We start from the raw sequence: 19846 nt of genomic DNA, 5'->3' as shown, positions 1-19846 counted from the left end.
TCATTAGCTTTGGCATTCGGATATCGCATGATTTGCTATCTAGTTTGCTTCAACCCTCTGCCAAAGAGGGGCATCTGTAGACACCCCATTTTTGCATCCGCCTAATTAATCAACTCGTCAACTCGATGGCAACGGTTCCCAATGATGGATAATTATTCCAATGCTTTATTTGTTACTAGATATGTTTCAAAAATCCGGATGAGGTATCTCGAACTAACAAAACTATAAAAACCGCGCTACGCTAGGAAAATATGACTCCAGAAACATAGAAATCATCATTTTGCAGATAAAAAGAAGCTTCACGATAAAAATCACTAAAAAATGACCAAATTACCAAAATACTCCTAACATCAAAACTACCCTAGAGCCTACATTACGCTTAGAAGAACCCTTTCAAACACATAAAACAATAAATCGAAACCAAATAAATCATTTCGCCAATTTTTACAAAATTATGAAAATGCCCCTTATAAAGTTCACGACCATTTTGCACAAATTTTTTTATAAATGACACAAACCAATATTCCCATTAAATTCCTTACAAAAAATCGATTCTAAAATATCCTGGAACATCAAAAATCGACTTGAAACGTAAAAGTTATCTTTAGGGGCAAAACGATAATTTTTCAATTAAAAAATTTAAAATTCCGAATTAATAAATAAAACATTAAATAATGTAAAGTGAAATATTAATAAAATTAATTTAAAATTTTGAACCAAAAAAATCGATCAATCAGGCTCTCAGGCAAAATTGTTGATAGTTGCCAAAATATTTATTCAAGGACCCCTCAATCTGGGGGTCCAAAGAATTAAAGATATAATAAAGGGGGTTCTCCAAAAAATTAAAGTCAATCAAGTAAGACTAAAGTCACTCAAGTAAGACTAAAGTCAAGATATTAAAAGTCACTCAAGTAAGACTAAAGTCAAGATATTAAAAATCAATTAAATGAGACTAAAAGTCAAAATCCTAATAGAGTTCTAATTAAATAATAATTCTATTTAAAGCAATCCTAACTAAATAGTAACTCTATTTAATAGAATTCTAACTAAATAATAACTCTTTCTAAGAGAATTATAATTAAATAATAATTCTCCCTAAAAGAATTATAATTAAACCTTAACTCTATCTAAAATGCACTTAAAAAAGTTTATAAATATGAGCCTGCACACCCTATTTTCGTATCAAATAATAAACCCTAAGAGAAGTAGATCAAAAAGCTTCCCTAGCCTCCCATAAACCCTAATTTTGAAGTCTCAACTCCATTCCTAACACCCATACTTCGATTTTAACTCGAAAAACACTTAAAAGCCCTTAAAAAACACTCAGAAATCCATAAACAAATCCGGAGAATTCAGATCTAAGAAAGAGATACCTCGCCTTGAAGATCAGAAATCAGATCCGGAGACAGAATGAAGCGAGGAGTACTGTACAAGGATTTACTCTGTCAGATCTGAGGGAACGAAAACGTTGTCTTTGAAAGGGTCTAAATTATTTAATTTTTTTATTACTTAGGTCTTTTGAACAATGTAGTTTATTTGGGAATTAGTAGAGACCGGCGTTTGCCGGGCGGGGTTGGTGGACGGGGTTGGTGCCTAACACTTTCCAACCCCGTAACTTGAACCCAGACTCAGTATTTTTTAGTAGATTAGTCATTTTTATCCATTTTGAGTCTATATTCGATTCCTAGACCGTAATAACTAGGTGGCGACTCCCAAACCTCAAGGGTCAAAAGCAGATCCGCGCATCTCGCGGATCAAGGGCGCTTTTAGTCTCACTTTTAAGATTTTATCAAAATTTTACTATTTTTTCTCGAGATACAAATAAAAAACTTGGGGTTTAACATATATAGTATGGGATGCATAAGGGAGTAGTATCACAACTAAGATTCGAGATATTCTTCTCTATGTGATGTAACGGTAGTTGTGAAAAGTGTAGAGAAGTTTAGATAATCTTATGCTTGCTTGATAGGCTTAGATGAAGATAACTAGTCAATGAAAATTCATGAAAGGATCTACACCTTTGTTCATAGTCAACAACCTACCTGAGCTGGATAAATTGCTACCCTAGTGTGGTGAGTGCAACGATCAACCAAAATATTAGGAACTAACGATGGGGTTCCACATCGGTGAAGTTTGGAATATATTCAGATCCTAACTGAGAGGTATCCAGTCATGGTTCTGAATTGTAATAGTCCTAGTTTTTAATTCATATCTCAAGGAAATCAAATAGTAGAATTTTGATAAAATTCTAAAAGTAGGACTTAGGGTAAAACTTTCGAATTTTGTTATGTTCACTTTTAATGAAATTTGACCTCATTGTTGGATTTAAAATGGTCAAAAAATATATTTTAACATGTAAGCACGCTCAAATTTGAGTTTAAACGAAAAAATTATAAATCCTCGATTTTTAGGTTAGACGAGGCCAAAAAAATGAATTTTTGTTAGAACGAGAATTGGAAGAATCTGATTGCACCATTAAACCTGCAATGAAAAATAAAGTATTTACTCGTTAGTTTTCGAGCTCGAGAAGTTGAATTATTGTAAAAATGAAAATAAGTTTAAAAATATCGATTTTGTCTCGAAATATCTCTATATAAAGGAATTATATTTTTTTCTTTTGTTTTCATTGTCTTTTTTAAGTGTCCAAAAACCAGCAACCAAATACGATTGAAAGACCGTAGGTTTTCGACCACTTTGAATCATTTTTTTTTTTTCGTGATCAGGACCTTATTGACTGTCGACGAAGAAGGGAAATTTTTCCATGACGTTGAACACTACAGATCCATCTCATAGATTTCTTTATCTCTTCTCCTTCTCCACTTTTCATAATAAATAGTCGAATCATAAAGTGAGTTTCAACCTCTTCAACCCAAGATTTCATCGACTTAGAATCCAAATCGTTCTCCCACAAAGAAGAAAAAAGACGCCATCATCAAGATCTTTAAAATCACTAGATTCTTTTCAAAATTAGTTGCATCTAAGTCCAATTTGTCTCGATTTTCATGCATGTTCTTTGCTTCTAACTATCAAAAAATAGGTAAGGGGTTTATGATGTTTACTAGTAATCATAAATTTCAAAAATCCATTTAGGGTTTTTATCAAATTTACGATTTTATTTTAAAACTTAGGAATTTCTTCTTTTATTTTAAATTCATGAGAAATATATGTGTTTGATGTGTTTTATAACAATTTATATGTGGGTGAGATATTTTATTAAAGACAGAAAAAAAATTAGAAAATTAAATTTAGTTGTTTTGTGCAGTATGTTGAGGGCTATTAGCAGCATTGGCGTTGCCACCTCCTGGTGCCCCTAGAATCCTATGTTTTCACCAGTTCGATCTTGTGCCATTGCCAAGATCCTGTTTTGATCCAAATTTTATAGTTTTTTTTAAATTTAAATGATAAAATGAATTTTAAAGTTAGAAAAATAATTTGTATTGATTTGATAAATATTTAAAAAAGGACCGGTATTTTTGAAAAGTTCGAAAAGTACTAATATCGAAAAAAGGGATGAAATGATAAAATATCATAATCACATCCGAGGGGTAATATCTACATTTTATATTATTGTGAGATGTGTGAGTTGATGAATGGATATCTAGGGTTAATTTATTTTCTGTTGTAACGAGGTGACTTGCATGTTTATTTACTTTCTATTAGTGCGAGACATTGTTTAATGCAAGAGTACATCATACTATACTGTTATTCAATTTAACTTCAGTGGACGCAATTGCATGGTAGGAAACTGGATATCCATTCTCAAATTGTGATGTTAATTTCTTATTTAATTTAAAAAAAAATTAATATACATATATGTATCTATTTTGTAAATTATTAAAGAATTTGTGAATACTTGAAAGGATATCCCGTCATATCATCCGGAGTGATATAGTATGTTGGGATATATGGTAGGGACAATCAAGCTTATACGTGGTATAAACGTGTATGAGAATGGTATCATAATTGGAATTCAAGTTTATTCCTTTATATCTTTTTCAGTGAACGTGTAATGTAAAAGTGGTCGTATACGAGTAGGGATGAATAATGAGAATCACATGCACGCCTGATAAGCATAGACGAAGATGACTAATCAGTAATCACTAATAGTCTAGAGTAGTCAAACGTCTAGACACGTCATGTAGATACCTATTTTCTTATGGTCACAGTCAAACGACAAACCTAAACCGGATAAATAGTCACCCAAGTATGGTAAGTTGCAATGATCAACCACAAAATCAGGAACTAATGGTGGAGTTCCATACCGATGAAATATTGGAGAACGATGTCTCGATTGGGAGCTATCTAGTCGTAAAATCCCAACTTTTTAATTGTACTATCTACCATTGTGTATTATGTATCTACTGCATTATTTTGAATTATAATATGAAATCATGTTTATTATTTTAAGTTTATCAATTTGAATTGTATAAAAAGAAAATATTATAATATGAGTACTGTTAATGGATGTAATGTGAATTTCAACTGTTTAGTTTCTCATCCCTGACTATATGTATTAGTTAATCGTAAATTATTCTGTAAAACTTTGCATATATATATATATAAATGATTTAATAGATTTACTCGTTCATGTTAGGAGAAGTTATTAATTAGAATTATTTGTTTACCTACTGGATAACCCGTATTACTCACCATTTGCTTTTCATTTTTTTTAGTTTCAGATTTTGCATTTGATGAGATGGGTATAAAGTAAACTAGTAAGGATCATATGATGGGTCAGGTAGACGATCAGAGTCCATTACCTGTTGAACACTGGGCTATACTGCGTCAATTCGTCCAAGTTGTATCATAGGTTCTGGTTGAGCATTAGGATTCTTTTAGGAAAAGGAGATTCTATAAAATCCTGTATATTCTTTATTCCTTTTGTACTATGATCTACCTTAAATTAGTATATGTATATAAACTTATGTTGTTTTTCTATTTATGTAAATATACAATGTATTATTTATATCGTTTATCAGGTGAAACAAGTATTAATGGTAACATAAATAGATGAAATCATGTAAAAAATTTCGAGGAACTACTTAGTACCTTAAGATTTGACATGAGGTCTTTTGTTAGTGTTTCGGGGGCGTCATATCAACGCTCTTAACAAACATACTACCAATGCTTGTATCTAAATTTACATATTTTACTTATCTATCTATGTTGAAATTTTATTTGAAACTATTTTATTTATTATAACTATATTTCAATATAGTTCTACTTGATTTACTTCTCTTTTAATTGGAAAACTTGCATATATTTTCAAACGTACTAGAATATTTTTCCCCATATTAGGAAACTATTTGTTTGGCATAGTATTTTTTGTTGGGTAACTCTCCCATTACTCATCCTATCAATTTTATTTTTATTTTTTGTAATGTCACGTGGGTATATGTAGAAAGAGGGGAGGGGCAATCCCATGCTTCTCATAATTTTAACGGTCGCTTGATTGCCTCGAAATTGATTCATTAGTTAGTTTGATGATTAAATCGATTGGTTAAAAAATTTTAGAATAGATTGGGTGATGATTTTAGGTTGGATTTAGTTCATTGATTGAACTAATTTTTTGTTGATTGATTAAAATTCATGAGGTGGATCATAGATTAAATTGATTGATTGGTCGGTTTTGAATTTTGATAGGTTGATTAGTCAATTTAGTCTAAAATACTATTGACACCCCACCTTAGTTTAATTTTACCTTTCACTTTGAAGTTGGGTGTAATTAGTAAAATTTTACGTTCTTATCGACAAAAGCCAAACATTCAATTCTTTGATTTAAAATTACAATTACAATTACAATTTTATTTTCTCATCATGATCAATTGGTGTCATTTTATGAAATAAAAATCATCATTTTATGTGGTTGATTGGTGTCATTCCACATTATGTAAATCGTCATACTATGTAAAAAATCTTGTCAGTTTATGTGAAAATTCGTCATTTCATGTGAAAATTTTATTTTTCCTAAGAATTAGGATTTCTAGGTGTGTTCCATGTTCCAGCGGCAGTTTCCTAGTAAAATGAGTTTTCTAAATGTGGATTAATCATTGGGGGCATTTTCGTCATTTTATCAATTTGTGTAAATTTCGATGAAAGTCTTCTTCTGTTTTTAATGTAATTATTTTTAAGTCTCAAGGTCCCATTATCTTAACGTTATAAGGTATCTAGGTCATCAAAATGTGTGATGAACCTAAGCCTACGTATTTGCTAAATCGAATATAAAGTGGAAAAATCCTAAGCATATACAATTTCTATGTCGAGTGTGCCAAGTAAGAGAGATAAAATCACGAAGAGTAAGAAGGAATTAAAGAAAATTGGGAGAGGGACTCTCATAAGCTTTCGAGTTCTTCCCATATTCTACTCTTATTATTAGAAATCCATAATAATCGGGCGACGGATTGTCAAATCAAGCAGGTGCAAAACTGGGGTGTCTATAGTAATAAATTTTTATGACATTACAAACCTTCTCTCTTCCACCACCTCTTCTTATTTGGATCTTGGGTCATTTTTCGATACCAAGAAAAATAGAAGAGATATCTTCCCAACTTGTCACCCGCAAGCCCGACCCTAGGAAGTGCCATGCTAGCTTTACCTAGCATACCCCTACAACCATCACCGTTCTGTTCCCAAACGACCCTTCTCCACCTCCTGTCCCCACCCAAACTAGCTTCCAAATCGGGAGACAACCACCGTTCTGAAATCCTTAGGTACATCAAGAGCAATCCAAGCTTTGTGTCGCATCCCCTGGAAAGGGGTGTATACGAGCAACCACACCCATGACTCAGCCAAGTGGTTCCTAAATAGGGCATCCAAAAAACCCAGGGTGAGAATAAATGGAAAAAATCGATAGTGGCTTGAAAGTCATATGAGAATCAATTTACCAAGGAAACCATACTCTGAGTACCATAAGGTAGAAGATCACCCAACGGATAGTTGCTCGAAACCTTGATTGAATGGATGAAACAAGGGAGAGGGTAATGAAGAGGCTCAAGGGGTATCATCAAGAGCTAAAGAGGTCCTATGATCAGAAAATACATAAAATGGTATTCAAACCTAGAGACTTAGTTCTAAGGAAGGTCTTCCAGAACACACAAGCTCCGAATAATGGAAAGCACAGAGAAAACTCGGAAGGACCTTATGTTATAGATAAGTTCGGTAAGGTATGGACATATCATTTGAAAATAATGGTTGGGGATTCAATCGAATCACCTTAAAAAGCCTTCAACTTGAAAAGGTACTTTCAATACGAGGTTATTAGTTTGTCAATAGGATTTTGCTTTCTTGTTCGGTAAAAGTTAGTTGAGTTTTTGTTTATAAGGATTCCAAGGGGAGAGCCCCCGATTTTTTTATATATCATTTTAATAAAACGATTATTACTAAGTAACGTTCTGCATTTGCAAATAATTTCCCGTGGACCAAAAATTTATGTAAGGCAAATTGGTCAGTTTGTGACGGAACAAAACTTCACTCTATGAGGTGAGAGAAGCAAAAATTATCTAAGGCTAAAAGGTCGGTTTGTTAGGGAATCGAGTTTCACTTTATGAGGTAAGTAAAGCAAGGGTTGATTTGTAAAGGAATCAAGTTTCACTCTATGAGGTGAGTGGAATAAAAAAATTGTCTAAGACAAAAAGGTTGGTTCATAAGGGAACCGAGCTTCACTCTATGAGGTGAGTGAAGTAAAAATTATTGAAGGCAAAAAGGTCCGTTTGTGAGGAAATGGAGCTTTACTCTATGAGGTGAGTAAAACAATAATATCTACGGTAAAAAGGTCAATTCATGAAAGAATCGAACTTCATCCAGTGTGGTGAATGAAATGGTGACATTTTCTAAGTCAAAAGGGTCGATTTGTAAGATAATCAATCCCCAATCGATAAAGTGAGTAAAAATGTTATATTTTTCTAAGTAACAAGATCAATTCACAGAGGGAACCAAACTTCATTCAGTGAGGTGAATAAATTTTGAAATCATTCTTAAGTAAAAAGGTCGGCTCACCAAGGTAGTTGACCATTACATAATAGGGTAGGGTCTTTGACCTATGTGACAAGGTTCAGAAGAGCACAAGGAAATGAAACTAAAACCGTCTAAGTATTATAGTTCAAAAATGTGAAATACTTAACAAAAGTTAAAAGGAAAAAAAATATTTCATTAATAAAACAAAAATGAAAGTTACATAGGCCTAGACCTTTTTTGGTTTGGTAGGCAAAGCGATTTCCTTGAGAGAAGTTACAATAATAGGGTCACAAGGAAGGAGATCAAAAGAAGGAAAAGTAGAGTTGGGAACAGTTGAAGTTGAGGAGATAGGAAGGATGACAACACCAATGTTAGGAGCGTTCTCTTAAGATAGGACTGGAGCAACCTACTTCTTCTCCCTAAACTCAGCAATTGCGGTCTCGAGTTCAATAGTTAGAGCCCTCTATTCTTCTAGAGCATCCTCTTACTCTTTGGCATTGTGATCGAGTTGACGCTAAAAGTCAGCCTTCTGCTTCTCTAGAACTTTCTTTTATGCATCCTCATTCTCCTCAGTGAGGGCCTTATTTTCCTCGATTAACCTTTTTATCCGACCTTCAAAAGCCCATATCGTCTAAGCTTGCTGATCCTTATTATGTGAAGCTGGCCTTGGAGGCTATCCACCTGACCCTTAAGTTCAGTGACTTCTTTGTCCTTAGACTCTAGGGAGGAATGTAATGAGGGCAAGCTATGGATGACATTTGTCCTCCCTCGATCTAGGGCAAAGATGTCGTGTTCCACCATTAAGCCAAAAATAAATGAGTAAATAAGTAAAAGGAAGGCACAGAAAGAAAGTAGGACAAAGAAAAATGAGAAATGGTTGAACATACCTGGGCCAAGTGATCGTAAAGCTCATCAACAAGGATACTTGATAGTTCTATAGGTAGTTGGGGCCACCTTATTATCAAAAGGGAAAAAGCTCCCCTTCATAAGGCTTCAAGCTATCTTGGGGTCAGATAATGCCGAAACTCCCATCGAAATCCTTAAGGTGAAGACATTTTCCTTCGGTAAGGCTCCTTGAGTAAAGGAGCCTCCAACCCCTTGGGCCATATCTAAAAGGATCAAGGTTAGTTCATGATCCTTCAAAGCAAAATTCCTTTTCTACTTTTTGCTCTACTACTGTTGTTACAAGCTTTAGTTGGTGACCTGATTAGTCATCCTTTTCTTACCCGACCCCTTCTCTTCCTATTTTCTTCTACCACTGATCTCTGTTTTGGTCAGTGTGTTGTATTCACTATTGGTGTTATTTCCCAGGTTCTACTTTTTAGGGTTTCCTCTAGGATGATGTATTTCTTAGTTATTACGAACAGATACTCCAACATTTTTGGAGGCTTGGTTATCAACTCCTCGTGTAGCCTTATGCTTGGTATAACTTCATTGACATAGGCTTCAATTACCATGTCGATATCAAGGTTTTCTACTAATAGTTGATGGGTGCAAAACTGAGCTGTGAAAACACGAATGCTCTACCTTTCTTCTTATCTCAAATAAAACAATACATTGGTTTTGACCTTCCTGCATCTGTTGTGAATGTACTAAGCTACAAAGAGCTCTTCTAGTTGTTGGAAGTTCTCAACCAAACCTACCGGTAAGACTTGGAACCATGTGATGGCTCCCGACCACAAAGTGGATGGGAACATCTTGCACGTCAGTACGTCATTCCCCTAGTACAAGATCATTAGGTTCTTATAATGTACGACATGTTCTACAAGGTCTTTAGTTCCATCAAAAGAGTTGAACTTAGGCATATAGAACTTCCTTGGTAGCTCAAAATCTTGAATCACTTTCGTGAACTATGACATTTTTAGATCTCTCATGACTGATCTTGCAACTCGATCGACTGATCCTCCTCTGATAGTAACATCCTTTATTCGCCTCAATAGATTTTCCACCGCCCCTGGAGTCAATGGGTTGGGTGGCATATTTTGTTTGTTATTGATCCGATCTCCTTCAACTTGGATTTATGGGTCGTGATTCCTAGTTTGATGCCCAACATCATCGTTATTGCCTCCTCTATTTTTTGGTCCTTGGCCCTTTGTTGTCGCAATTGTTTATTCTCCCTTCTTAGGGCTCAGATTTGCTCTCTGATTATCATTTTATATTTTGTTGTAGTTTTACCCTCATCTGCACTAGCAAATGTTGTACACTCTTCATATAGTTCTGATCTCCCTATATGTTTTGGGTTGCAAGGGCAAGGTCTCTTGTTGTAACCTCTGCTACCCTTTCTACTACAACCTCAATTGCTTCCTCTAGCTATTGTTCCTCGTGTTAGCCATGTATATGTCATGTTCTTTATTCTATCCCAAAGATGATGTCAATTGTAAAGGTGATTTTTGTGATCACCTCAAGATTCCCAACTTCCAAATCACACAATCTATAATTCCTTGAGATCTTCCTTATTCCCTATTCCACAGAGCCTCCTATGCCAAAGTCAGAAAAATAAAACTATTTTAGGGAATTTCTGAGATGGAATTGCGTACCTTTTAATGTGGAGCTCCTCCTTTACTTATAGGGAAATATCTATTTTTCTATATATTTTCCTTTCTTATCTTCTTCTATTTTGGGATGAGAATAGTACAAGATCGTTATCTAAGAGTCCTTCCTAAATTATATCGCTCAAATCTTGAGAATTAAGGTATTAGAACTCTTTTCACTCATGGAACTCTGTTTCCCCGACCTCCATCCGAGCCTGATCCTCAGTGTACCACCCGAGCGATATCAATGAATAAGTTAGAATATTGTCCCTTGTGGAACCTCTCATCTTCCACTAACACATGTCGTTATCCTGGAGGCTAGATAATTTATTACTCCACAATAATTATATATAAATCTTTGAAATTATTACCATATCTTATTTTGTTCATCATTTTCCAGTGTAAATAGATCACAATCATAGTTGAAAAAACTCAAGTATGTTAAAAGAAGTACTTTTGGGTATTTAAAATTTTTGTTAAGGTGATGAGAGCATTGAGAGAGAAAAAGTTTTTACTAGCTGTGTTACGAAGTTACCCTCAAAAGTTAGGAGGTATTTAGAAAGAAATCCTTATTTCAATCCAACAAAAAGATCCATTTCCTTTAGCAAAAAACCTTGAAATGGACAGAGCACTTTAAATGGGTACATGTCCCTTAACCTCAGTCTACTCTTATAGACTTATGAAAAATAACCTAAAAATCTTTATTATTATTAATATTATTTTTTTATATATCAAAACTAGTCATCATGATGTTAACGATCCTGATGGTGACAATGATGATGAGGGCATTGCACTTATTTTTTATGTCTATAAGAGACAACCAAGGTCAAAAGTGCATATGTCATCCATTTGACAATATAAAGGGGTATCTCCAATATCTTCCCTTACAAAAAGAAAAAAATTACTTAAAGGACCCTTGCGAAAGGATTTTTTACTAGATAGACCCTAAGTTTTGGGCAATCTCTTAATAGTCCCTGGACCTCATCTCCCACATTTCTTACGATTGATGCCCTAATCATTCAACGCATTGTTTTCATAAAAAAATGAATTTTTGACATCTCAATCGAGTTTTGGAGACTTTATTTTGTCAGAAAGGATTTAAGAAGGAAGAAAAGCCATTTTCAAGGGGTTTTTCAAACTTTTTGAAAATGTATGTAAAAATTAGGATTTTTCCACATTTTGTTCGTAGTTTTTGGATGAAAATCGATCAAGAATAGTTGTTTTGAGTTGAAATAATCTAAACAAGTCGTTATCTCAAGTTTTTAGTCAAACTTTCCATGTATTTTAGTTGAAAAAAAACTTGATTGAGGGCGTAAAAAATACTTAAAGACACGTGTCATGCATCTAACGAAGATCGGACATGTATCGGTTAATCAACGCCTTGAGGTCCTCAGGATTGTGTGATTGGAAGCCACGAGAGCACGTGAGATTATGGGGACAAGTGCACGTGAAGGTTGTTACGTTGCCACAAGAGACGTCGTTAGTCTAGGGAACAAGAGAGATGTCTTCTTGTTATGACAGGACAAAAGAGCCAAAAAGAAGAATAAAGTAACGAACGATAGAGAATCCTAATGGTTTGGAGTGCCAACGTGACTCCACCCTTTCGGATGACGTGGCAGAGCGGTGGCATTCACATGGAATGCCTCATTTGGTGAGATGGCCATGCCCAAGAATGACACCTGTCACAAGGGAAACTACGCCTAGTGTTATTTAAGGGAAAGAAAACCCTAATGTAGAAACACCTTATCCATCTTCTACAAACTTGAAAATTGAAAATGGGTGGGTGTTACTAGTGTCAAGTTTGATAGTAAAAATTGTGAACTGACAATAAATAAAAAGCGTTGAGTTCGACAATAAATAAAAGTGGTGAACTCGATGGTAAATAAAAAAGTGGTGAGTTTGCTAATAATGTGGCATTGAAAAATTAGAGACTATTTAGAAAAAAGTCCCTTCGCGAGGGTCTTATAAGTAATTTTCCTAAAAATACACGAATGATTGTTTGACTCCCCCCTCTTATATACATCACAAAATTGTATAAATTTGCCTCGGATATGTAGAACCATAAATCCTTTTCTTGTGTATCCCAAGACAAATGATATATGATTCCGAGACACAAGTTTCTTGTGTATGTCAGAGGGGGGTTCAGATTATCACAACTCATCAGTTCAAAACTTGGGATCACGCGTCACCTAGAGATGTGCTTTGACCAAAAATTTGAAGAGTAGGGATTGCAGAATCGGAAACGGTGTCCCGCTCCTAACCAAGGTTAGGTGGCACCCATTTTTATACCACATGGCATTTTTGAGGACCCACTGACTATATGTATATGGGGTCCATCCCTTGAACCTACATACCAAAAATCATAGTGTTTGAGAACTTGTATCCACTAGATTTAAGCTGTTGAAAAAGAGTTCAAATCTAGCTACTAGAAATCATTCTTTAAGACAATGCTATTATCAATAGAAGCACATCACCGATCAAACTGATTTTTTATGTGTAGATTCACCAAGGGATGGACCACATTCCTTTTATAGCCGTCCGATATACCCTTACAATTTCTCAATGTCTACATAATAAATATTTATTAATTATGATGTTCAGCTTATTCGAACCTGCGACCAGACTTGAGAATCTTTTGTCTTTAAACAACCATAAACACTCTCAATGATCACCAAATTCTTCAACTGAAACTTCTTCTACATCTGTCTGTATTGTAAGCACCTTAAATCTTTCATTAATAATCTCTGTGTGAAATTCCAATGCTTCCAAATTGTTTGATAAAATGCCTAGTATAAAATTTTCCTGATAGAGCTTCGAGATTGTACAATTTGATGAGATCATATTCACATATTAGGCCTAACGTATTTGCTTATACCAAAGCTTTGAATTCTAGCGCAAAAAATGAGGATACCACATAGATATTTCTTATCTCTTTTGCTTAAATTAGGATCCTTTCCTCACTTTAATTGCAGTTTTTTCTGCTCTAAATTGAGTAATCAAGACTGTTCATTTCAAGATCATACCATTAAATACACCGACTATGTAAGCTTCTTTATTTGTGTTTCTTTGTAATCTTTAGCGAGAGAACATGGAGCCAACGCCTTTTTCCTATATGAGTTAGGAGTTTCGGAATGGGCTGATTTTTTTGTGAGTATGATATATATGGTGAGTAGATCATCCTCCCAAAAAATCTGCTCAATCCGAAACTTTTAAGCTGTATAGGACAATTTTGTCTCCCAACATTGTCTCTCGAATGCTTGGCAGACTGCGCTGATGTGGCAGTGTGGAATAGACCATAGATTTTTTTTTGTCTTGCATGTCAAGGAAAAATCCGTGGTTCTTTGCACACTGCCACCTCGGCGCAGCGTGGAAGAAAGTAAACCTGTCTCATCTGCTGCATCTTCATCTTTTGTTCCGTTTTGGTTTCCTGTCATTTTTAATATGATGGATGATGGAATTCGGTTTGTTCTTGTTTATTCTATACTACAATAAAGTTGACATTCATATTTTTTTTTTCTGTGGATTTAGTAGTTTTTAGAGGTTAGAGGCTTCCTGTTCTCATGGCTAGTTTAATTTACCAAAATAAAGAGGTTCAATTTGTTCGAAGCGTGTGTACGATAGTATTGAAGGGAAATTGGAGTGATCTCTCTAAGACACAGATCGGTTCTAGATTCACACCGACAACCATGAACTTGATTTTGCTACAGCTCTCGATAGATGGCTCTCTTTCATGGTCTTTCTTCAAATGGGCAGAATCCATCCCTCATTACAAGCATTCCTTGCAACCTTATTGGACTATGATTCATATTCTCACTGAGCAAAAACAGTTCAAAATTGCACAGAACTTGCTTGAAAGAATCATTTTTAAGGATTTCCTTTCATCGCCTTCAGTTTTAAGTGCACTAATAAGCAGCCACAATGACCCTCATTCAAATTCGCAAATTCTAAGTTGGCTTGTGATCTTCTATGCCCAGTCGAAGATGATTCAAGATGCAATTCAAGTCTTTGACCAAATGAAGATTAACAAGTTCAGGCCTCATCTGCATGCCTGTAGTGCACTCTTGAATGCTCTAGTGAAGGCTAGACTCACTGATGCGGCCTGGAGAATTTACAAAAAGATGCTTCGAATTGGAGTTGTCCCAAATCTATACATCTATAATGTCTTGATTCATGCTTGTTGCAAGTCAGGAGACGTGGAGAAGGCAGAGAAATTGTTGAATGAGATGGAATCAAAGGGAATTTTCCCCGATCTTTTCTCTTACAACACATTAATCTCGCTCTTTTGCAAGAGGGGTATGCATTATGAAGCTTTGGCTATTCAAGAGAGAATGGAAAGAGAAGGAATAATTCCCGATATTGTAACATATAACTCCCTTATTCATGGATTTTGTAGAGAAGGTAGAATGAGAGAAGCTTCAAGGCTTTTTAGGGAAATTAAGGGTGTGATATCCAACCAGGTTACATACACTACGCTGATTGATGGATACTGTAGAGTTAATGATCTCAAGGAAGCTTTAAGGTTGCATGAGGACATGGAGGCAAAGGGGTTGCATTCTGGGATTGTTACTTATAATTCAATCCTCCGTAAGCTGTGTGAAGAAGGCAATATGCGGGCAGCAAATAAACTCTTGAATGAAATGAGTGAGAAGAAGATTGAACCAGACAATATCACCTGCAACACCTTGATCAATGCTTATTGCAAGATAGGAGATATGGGTTCTGCATGGACAGTTAGGAATAAGATGTTGGAGGGTGGACTGACCAAAGATGTGTATACCTACAAGGCTCTGATTCATGGGTTCTGCAAGGCTCGGGAGATGGACAAGGCTAAAGAGCTCCTATTTGACATGCTTGATGCAGGTATATTTAGCTCTGTTGGATTAGAACTCTGAATATAGATGTAGAAGTTAGTGATGAAGAAAATAAACTTCTTGAATTTTTAAATTTCAGATTCAACTTTAACATGAGACCACATCTTTACAGATTTAAGCTAAGACACAATGTTTTCTGTATATGGATTTTATTATCTAATAAGTTATAGGATATTGTATAGATAACTAGTCACTATAACTTGGGTGTCCATCCCCAATGTATGGAACCTGTCAAGCCCATCTTTTGTGTGTATGTGTGAGTTGATAATATACAATATTAATTGTGGAAGTGAACACCTTTTATACAAGTATGACCTACTTTCACCACTTTTTACCAGCGAGGAAGGAAATGCCCAAAATAGTATAAAGACTGGATAAGTCCATCTATCTACCGGCCTCCAATATGATCCATTTTCATTAAATTAAGTCCTCAATCAATGAATTATGGACATGTTCATCAATTTAGAGCCAAAGAGTTGAATTTCCTGAATTTTCAATGGACTGACGTGTGTTATATGGCACTTAAGGAGCTTACCTAGGGAAGTTCAGACTTCAGAATTCAACTGGTAAAGAGGATTTAAAGTCCTTGTATAAATAATATCAAAAACAAAATATCAGATGGATGAATTTATTTTCCTTGCCAAAGAAGTTCATCTAACTACCCAACACATGAGAGAAACACTTCTACTTTTGGTTATGATTTTTATGCATGGTTAGAGTCTCAATCTTCAGGTACGTCTCAGCCAGTCAAAAAATTGAGAAGCCTCTAAGATGGTACACAACAAATTGACACACTGGTGAGAAAAAGTAAGAAATATTGGGACAAAGTTGTAACAACCAATATCTAGTTTCAATCATCCCTGATACTGGAATTTACCAAGATAATCCAATAGATGGGATGAAACCTTGAACCATATTTTGTTGGATGCTTGATGCCTGTACTTTTCACCTTCTTTATTTTCAGTTGCTCTTATGGGGTTCCCAGGGTTTTTTTTTCCACTAATTCTTGTAACTTGTAACCAATTGATTACAGGATTTTCTCCAAGTTATAGCACCTATTCTTGGCTTATAGATGGTTACTGCAACCAGGAAAACGAAGAAGCAGTTTTTGTACTCCCCGAAGAGCTCATGAAAAAGGGTCTCTGTGTAGATATTTCGATTTATAGGGCACTAATACGTAGGTTTTGTAAGAGGGAAAAGATTGATTATGCTCAAAAGATATTCAATCTTATGCAAGGGAAGGGTATAATGGGTGATGCTGTAGTGTACACCAATATGGCATATTCTTATTTGAAGTCTGGGAAGCCAATCATGGCTTCAGAGATGTTCAATGACATGGCTAGGAGGAACCTGAGGATAACACTTAGGATATACAGATCCTTCAGTGCTTCTAATGCCAATGAAAGTAGCATTCTAGTTCTATTTTGGGATCAAGCTGTGGAGAGAGGCCTGATCACAAAGGAAGTTCTCAACTCTATAAAGCAGTTGAATCTAAACCATTAGAAGGACTTCTTTTGCTAAGATGTACAAGGAAAATCTACTATGTGTATAGCAGTCATTTGGTCACACTGACTCGTGATGATGTTAAATTAACCATGTGAGTTACTAGACAATCTTCTACTTGTCAAGGTGTAATGCAGGTTTTGGCAGTTTTGCATGTGTTTTATATCTAATAACAGTTTTAATTGTTTATTTAAATCCACATGTATTAGCTTTATATATACATATATAGAAGTGTCTTGAATGGTTCTATTTGAGTTGAGATGGGCATTCTTTTTTCAGAAGGATTGTAGAACCAACTTAGCACTGTTTTATTTTTGGTAATCTGCAGATCCTTACGTAAGAAGTCAAATTCCCCTTTCCTTACACTGGGTTGATGGATTAAAGGCATCATCAGGGAAAGAAACACTCTAATAGAGTCGCAGGGTGACCTATGTATCTCTTATTTACGATAGCAGAATCTATCTCAAAATATTTTAATTCTTCTTATCTAATGATTAATGACGCAATTTATGGTGTCCATTGTCTAGATATTAGGTGCTTTTTTTTTTAGGCCAAACAACTTGGTTGACTGGAAAGACAGTACATAGTGGCTGGGACCCTGTGAGATCGAATGGTATTGAACCACTGACCTTCCCTCAGATCATCCTACTAAGAGGTCATTAGCAACCAGTTGTTCTTGTCCGACCCCCAAAAAAAAGTTGGTTTCAAGTCTGTTTTATTTTTTCAATAACAGAATTCTATTTGATGGATGCATTGGTGAAACATTGAAGCACTGAAGCTTTGAATCTGGTTTTGGTGTATGATGAAATGACCTGTTCCGCTTTAATGTTAGCTCAAAAGTTTATTTATGTGGGTTATCAGGCATATTTACATTCCAGTGAAAATATTGAATTAGATGATGAGTTACTCAACTATTGTGTCAGTCAAGATTTCTTATTCTATTGGTGTAAAGCCTTTGATGAATTTAAAGGCATTTTCTTTGAGGACTTCATGGGGTAGATGGGATTGGGTTTGTAGCTTATCCTGATTGATTGTATTAGGGATCTCGTTTAGCCTGTACTACTTCTGCTGGTCATCTCGACTAATGGATGAACAAGAAATTAAAATGCTGCTTTCATTGATCTTGTTTGATTATTTATGGCTTTGGTAATAACATACCATAATCCACTGGAGAGGATGCTCCACTACACAAATTTTACAATAAAAATCATTGGCTGCAAGTGCAACTTGTAAGGGGAAGGGAAATTCTTGTAGTGGTAAATACAGAGGGTTGTTAATCAGATCTAGATGGATTGGCTATGGCAACCTCCATACAATACAACCAGAAAAAAAAAAAAAAAAAAAAAAGTTGCTGGCAGAGATGAGGTTCAGCTAAATCTGGACTCTAGAAAACCTCTTTATTTTTAAATTTTGTATCTTAAAGGTTAATATTCAGAGGGCAACAAGAGAACTGTGCGTGTATGTGCATTTGGGATTGAAGGGTTGGGGTCACACCATACGGTTTCCTTATCAGGTGGATGCCAAATTTCCTAACAAAGGTTAAAGGATGCCACCCACGAAACCTTTATACCTTCCTAAACTTCAGATGTCTTTTCTGTATTGTTTTCTTTTGGTAGGTGAAGGCAAAGCACTTCAAAGCCGCAAGGCAGAGAGTCGAGTGAGATGTCACCATAAAGAACATATTACAAGCTCACCAGGGGATTCCCTATCCAAACTTATCTGTTTTCCATCTTTGTCTGAGGTTAATTTTCACAAGCTCAAGAAATTCTGTAAGCCTGTGATTGTTACATATTCTCGGAGGGATTCTTGTGCTGAAATTTATGTTGGTCTGCTTCAAATGCAAAGAGGAAAAAAAAAAGAGAGGGTCAATTGCCCTCAAAACATTCGGAATCGGAGCTGGGGCAAGTGAAAAGGTCCATGCGTGCTAGTGTGGTGTGCACTACATTTTTCAGCTTATTAGGAGTTTTCTGTGTAGCTAGTATGCCATGTAGTTTTGAAGCAAGCCAATATTATGACCGCTTTAAAGGGAATGTCAAAAATTTGATGGTATGGGTCTAGAAAGTGAAGCAAGGGAACATCCAGTCAGATCAGATCTAAGAATAAAATGATGGTTTGCCAGACCTACTTATTGAACAATCTATCATTGTTTGACATTCATATTAGATGTCCTTGGTATGTGTTGATGCCCACTTTTCGGTTATATACACGGAGGACAAGACCTTTACATTAGTCACGTGCTGAGTGGCATTTAGGGTAGTCCCACCACCGTCTAAATCATGCTTCATGACCGTTCGATATTGGCATTACGTCAATATGAACCATACAAAGATAATTAAAAAGAAAGGTTATGAGTAAGAGAGGACAATGGATGGTTTATTCACAGGGTTCGTTCAAATCCGGACTATGTCCCTGGGCTCCAAGGAGCCATTCCATCACTGTTGAAACTATTATATATGGGTCCCGTTCAATGGCTAACTTTTTGGCAAATTTTTTGGCAAAACATTTTTCAAAACATGAGTTAGAAGTTTTGGAATGGGCTGATTTTTGGTGAGGATGATCTCTACGGTGAGGAGATCATCATCACCAAAAATCAGCCCATTCCAAAACTTCTAACCCCATCAAAAATAGTTTACAAAAAATGGACGGTCCACGATTTTTCAACTTGTAAACATGGGTTAGAAGTTTTGGAATGGGCTGATTTTTGGTGAGGATGATCTCCTCACCGTAGGGATCATCCTCACCAAAAATCAGCCCATTCCAAAACTTCTAACTTATGTCTTGAAAAATGTTTTACCAAAAAGTTAGCCATTGAACACTACCCATTATATATATATATATATAGGTTGGGGTTCCGTAGACACATAAAGCTACTTATAAAGCTACAATGTTTTTATCTTATATGGTTAAAAAGGTTCGGAATGGGCTGATTTTTTGTGAGGATGATCTCTGTGGTGAGGGGACCATCCTTGCAAAAAATCATTACATTCT

At 35.4% G+C, this 19846-nt stretch overlaps 1 protein-coding gene across 5 annotated transcripts; it reads left to right on the top strand.

Moving 5' to 3' along the window:
- The first annotated feature begins 12842 nt into the window (after positions 1 to 12842).
- LOC147401602 (Tetratricopeptide repeat (TPR)-like superfamily protein) lies at positions 12843 to 17278 on the top strand. Of its 5 annotated transcripts, none has more exons than XR_015178564.1 (3): positions 12843 to 15344; positions 16389 to 16952; positions 17187 to 17278. XR_015178564.1 is itself a non-coding variant. In XM_086442929.1 (3 exons), exons 2-3 carry the CDS (start codon positions 14045 to 14047, stop codon positions 16856 to 16858), a joined length of 1770 nt encoding a protein of 589 aa, XP_086299055.1. In that variant the 5' UTR covers positions 12843 to 13197; positions 14016 to 14044; the 3' UTR covers positions 16859 to 17047. The 5 variants fall into 5 exon arrangements, 4 of the variants coding, with proteins under 4 accessions (XP_086299055.1, XP_086299053.1, XP_086299052.1 ...); XM_086442929.1 differs by lacking the exon at positions 17187 to 17278 and having other exon boundaries at positions 12843 to 13197; positions 14016 to 15344; positions 16389 to 17047; XM_086442927.1 differs by lacking the exon at positions 17187 to 17278 and having other exon boundaries at positions 12843 to 13526; positions 14016 to 15344; positions 16389 to 17047.
- Positions 17279 to 19846: the final 2568 nt, after the last annotated feature.

Source organism: Akebia trifoliata, chromosome 5, assembly GCF_017979445.1.
Source record: "Akebia trifoliata isolate Shusen 1 chromosome 5, ASM1797944v1, whole genome shotgun sequence".
NCBI lineage: Eukaryota > Viridiplantae > Streptophyta > Magnoliopsida > Ranunculales > Lardizabalaceae > Akebia > Akebia trifoliata.
This window is presented reverse-complemented; position numbering and strand designations above follow the sequence as displayed.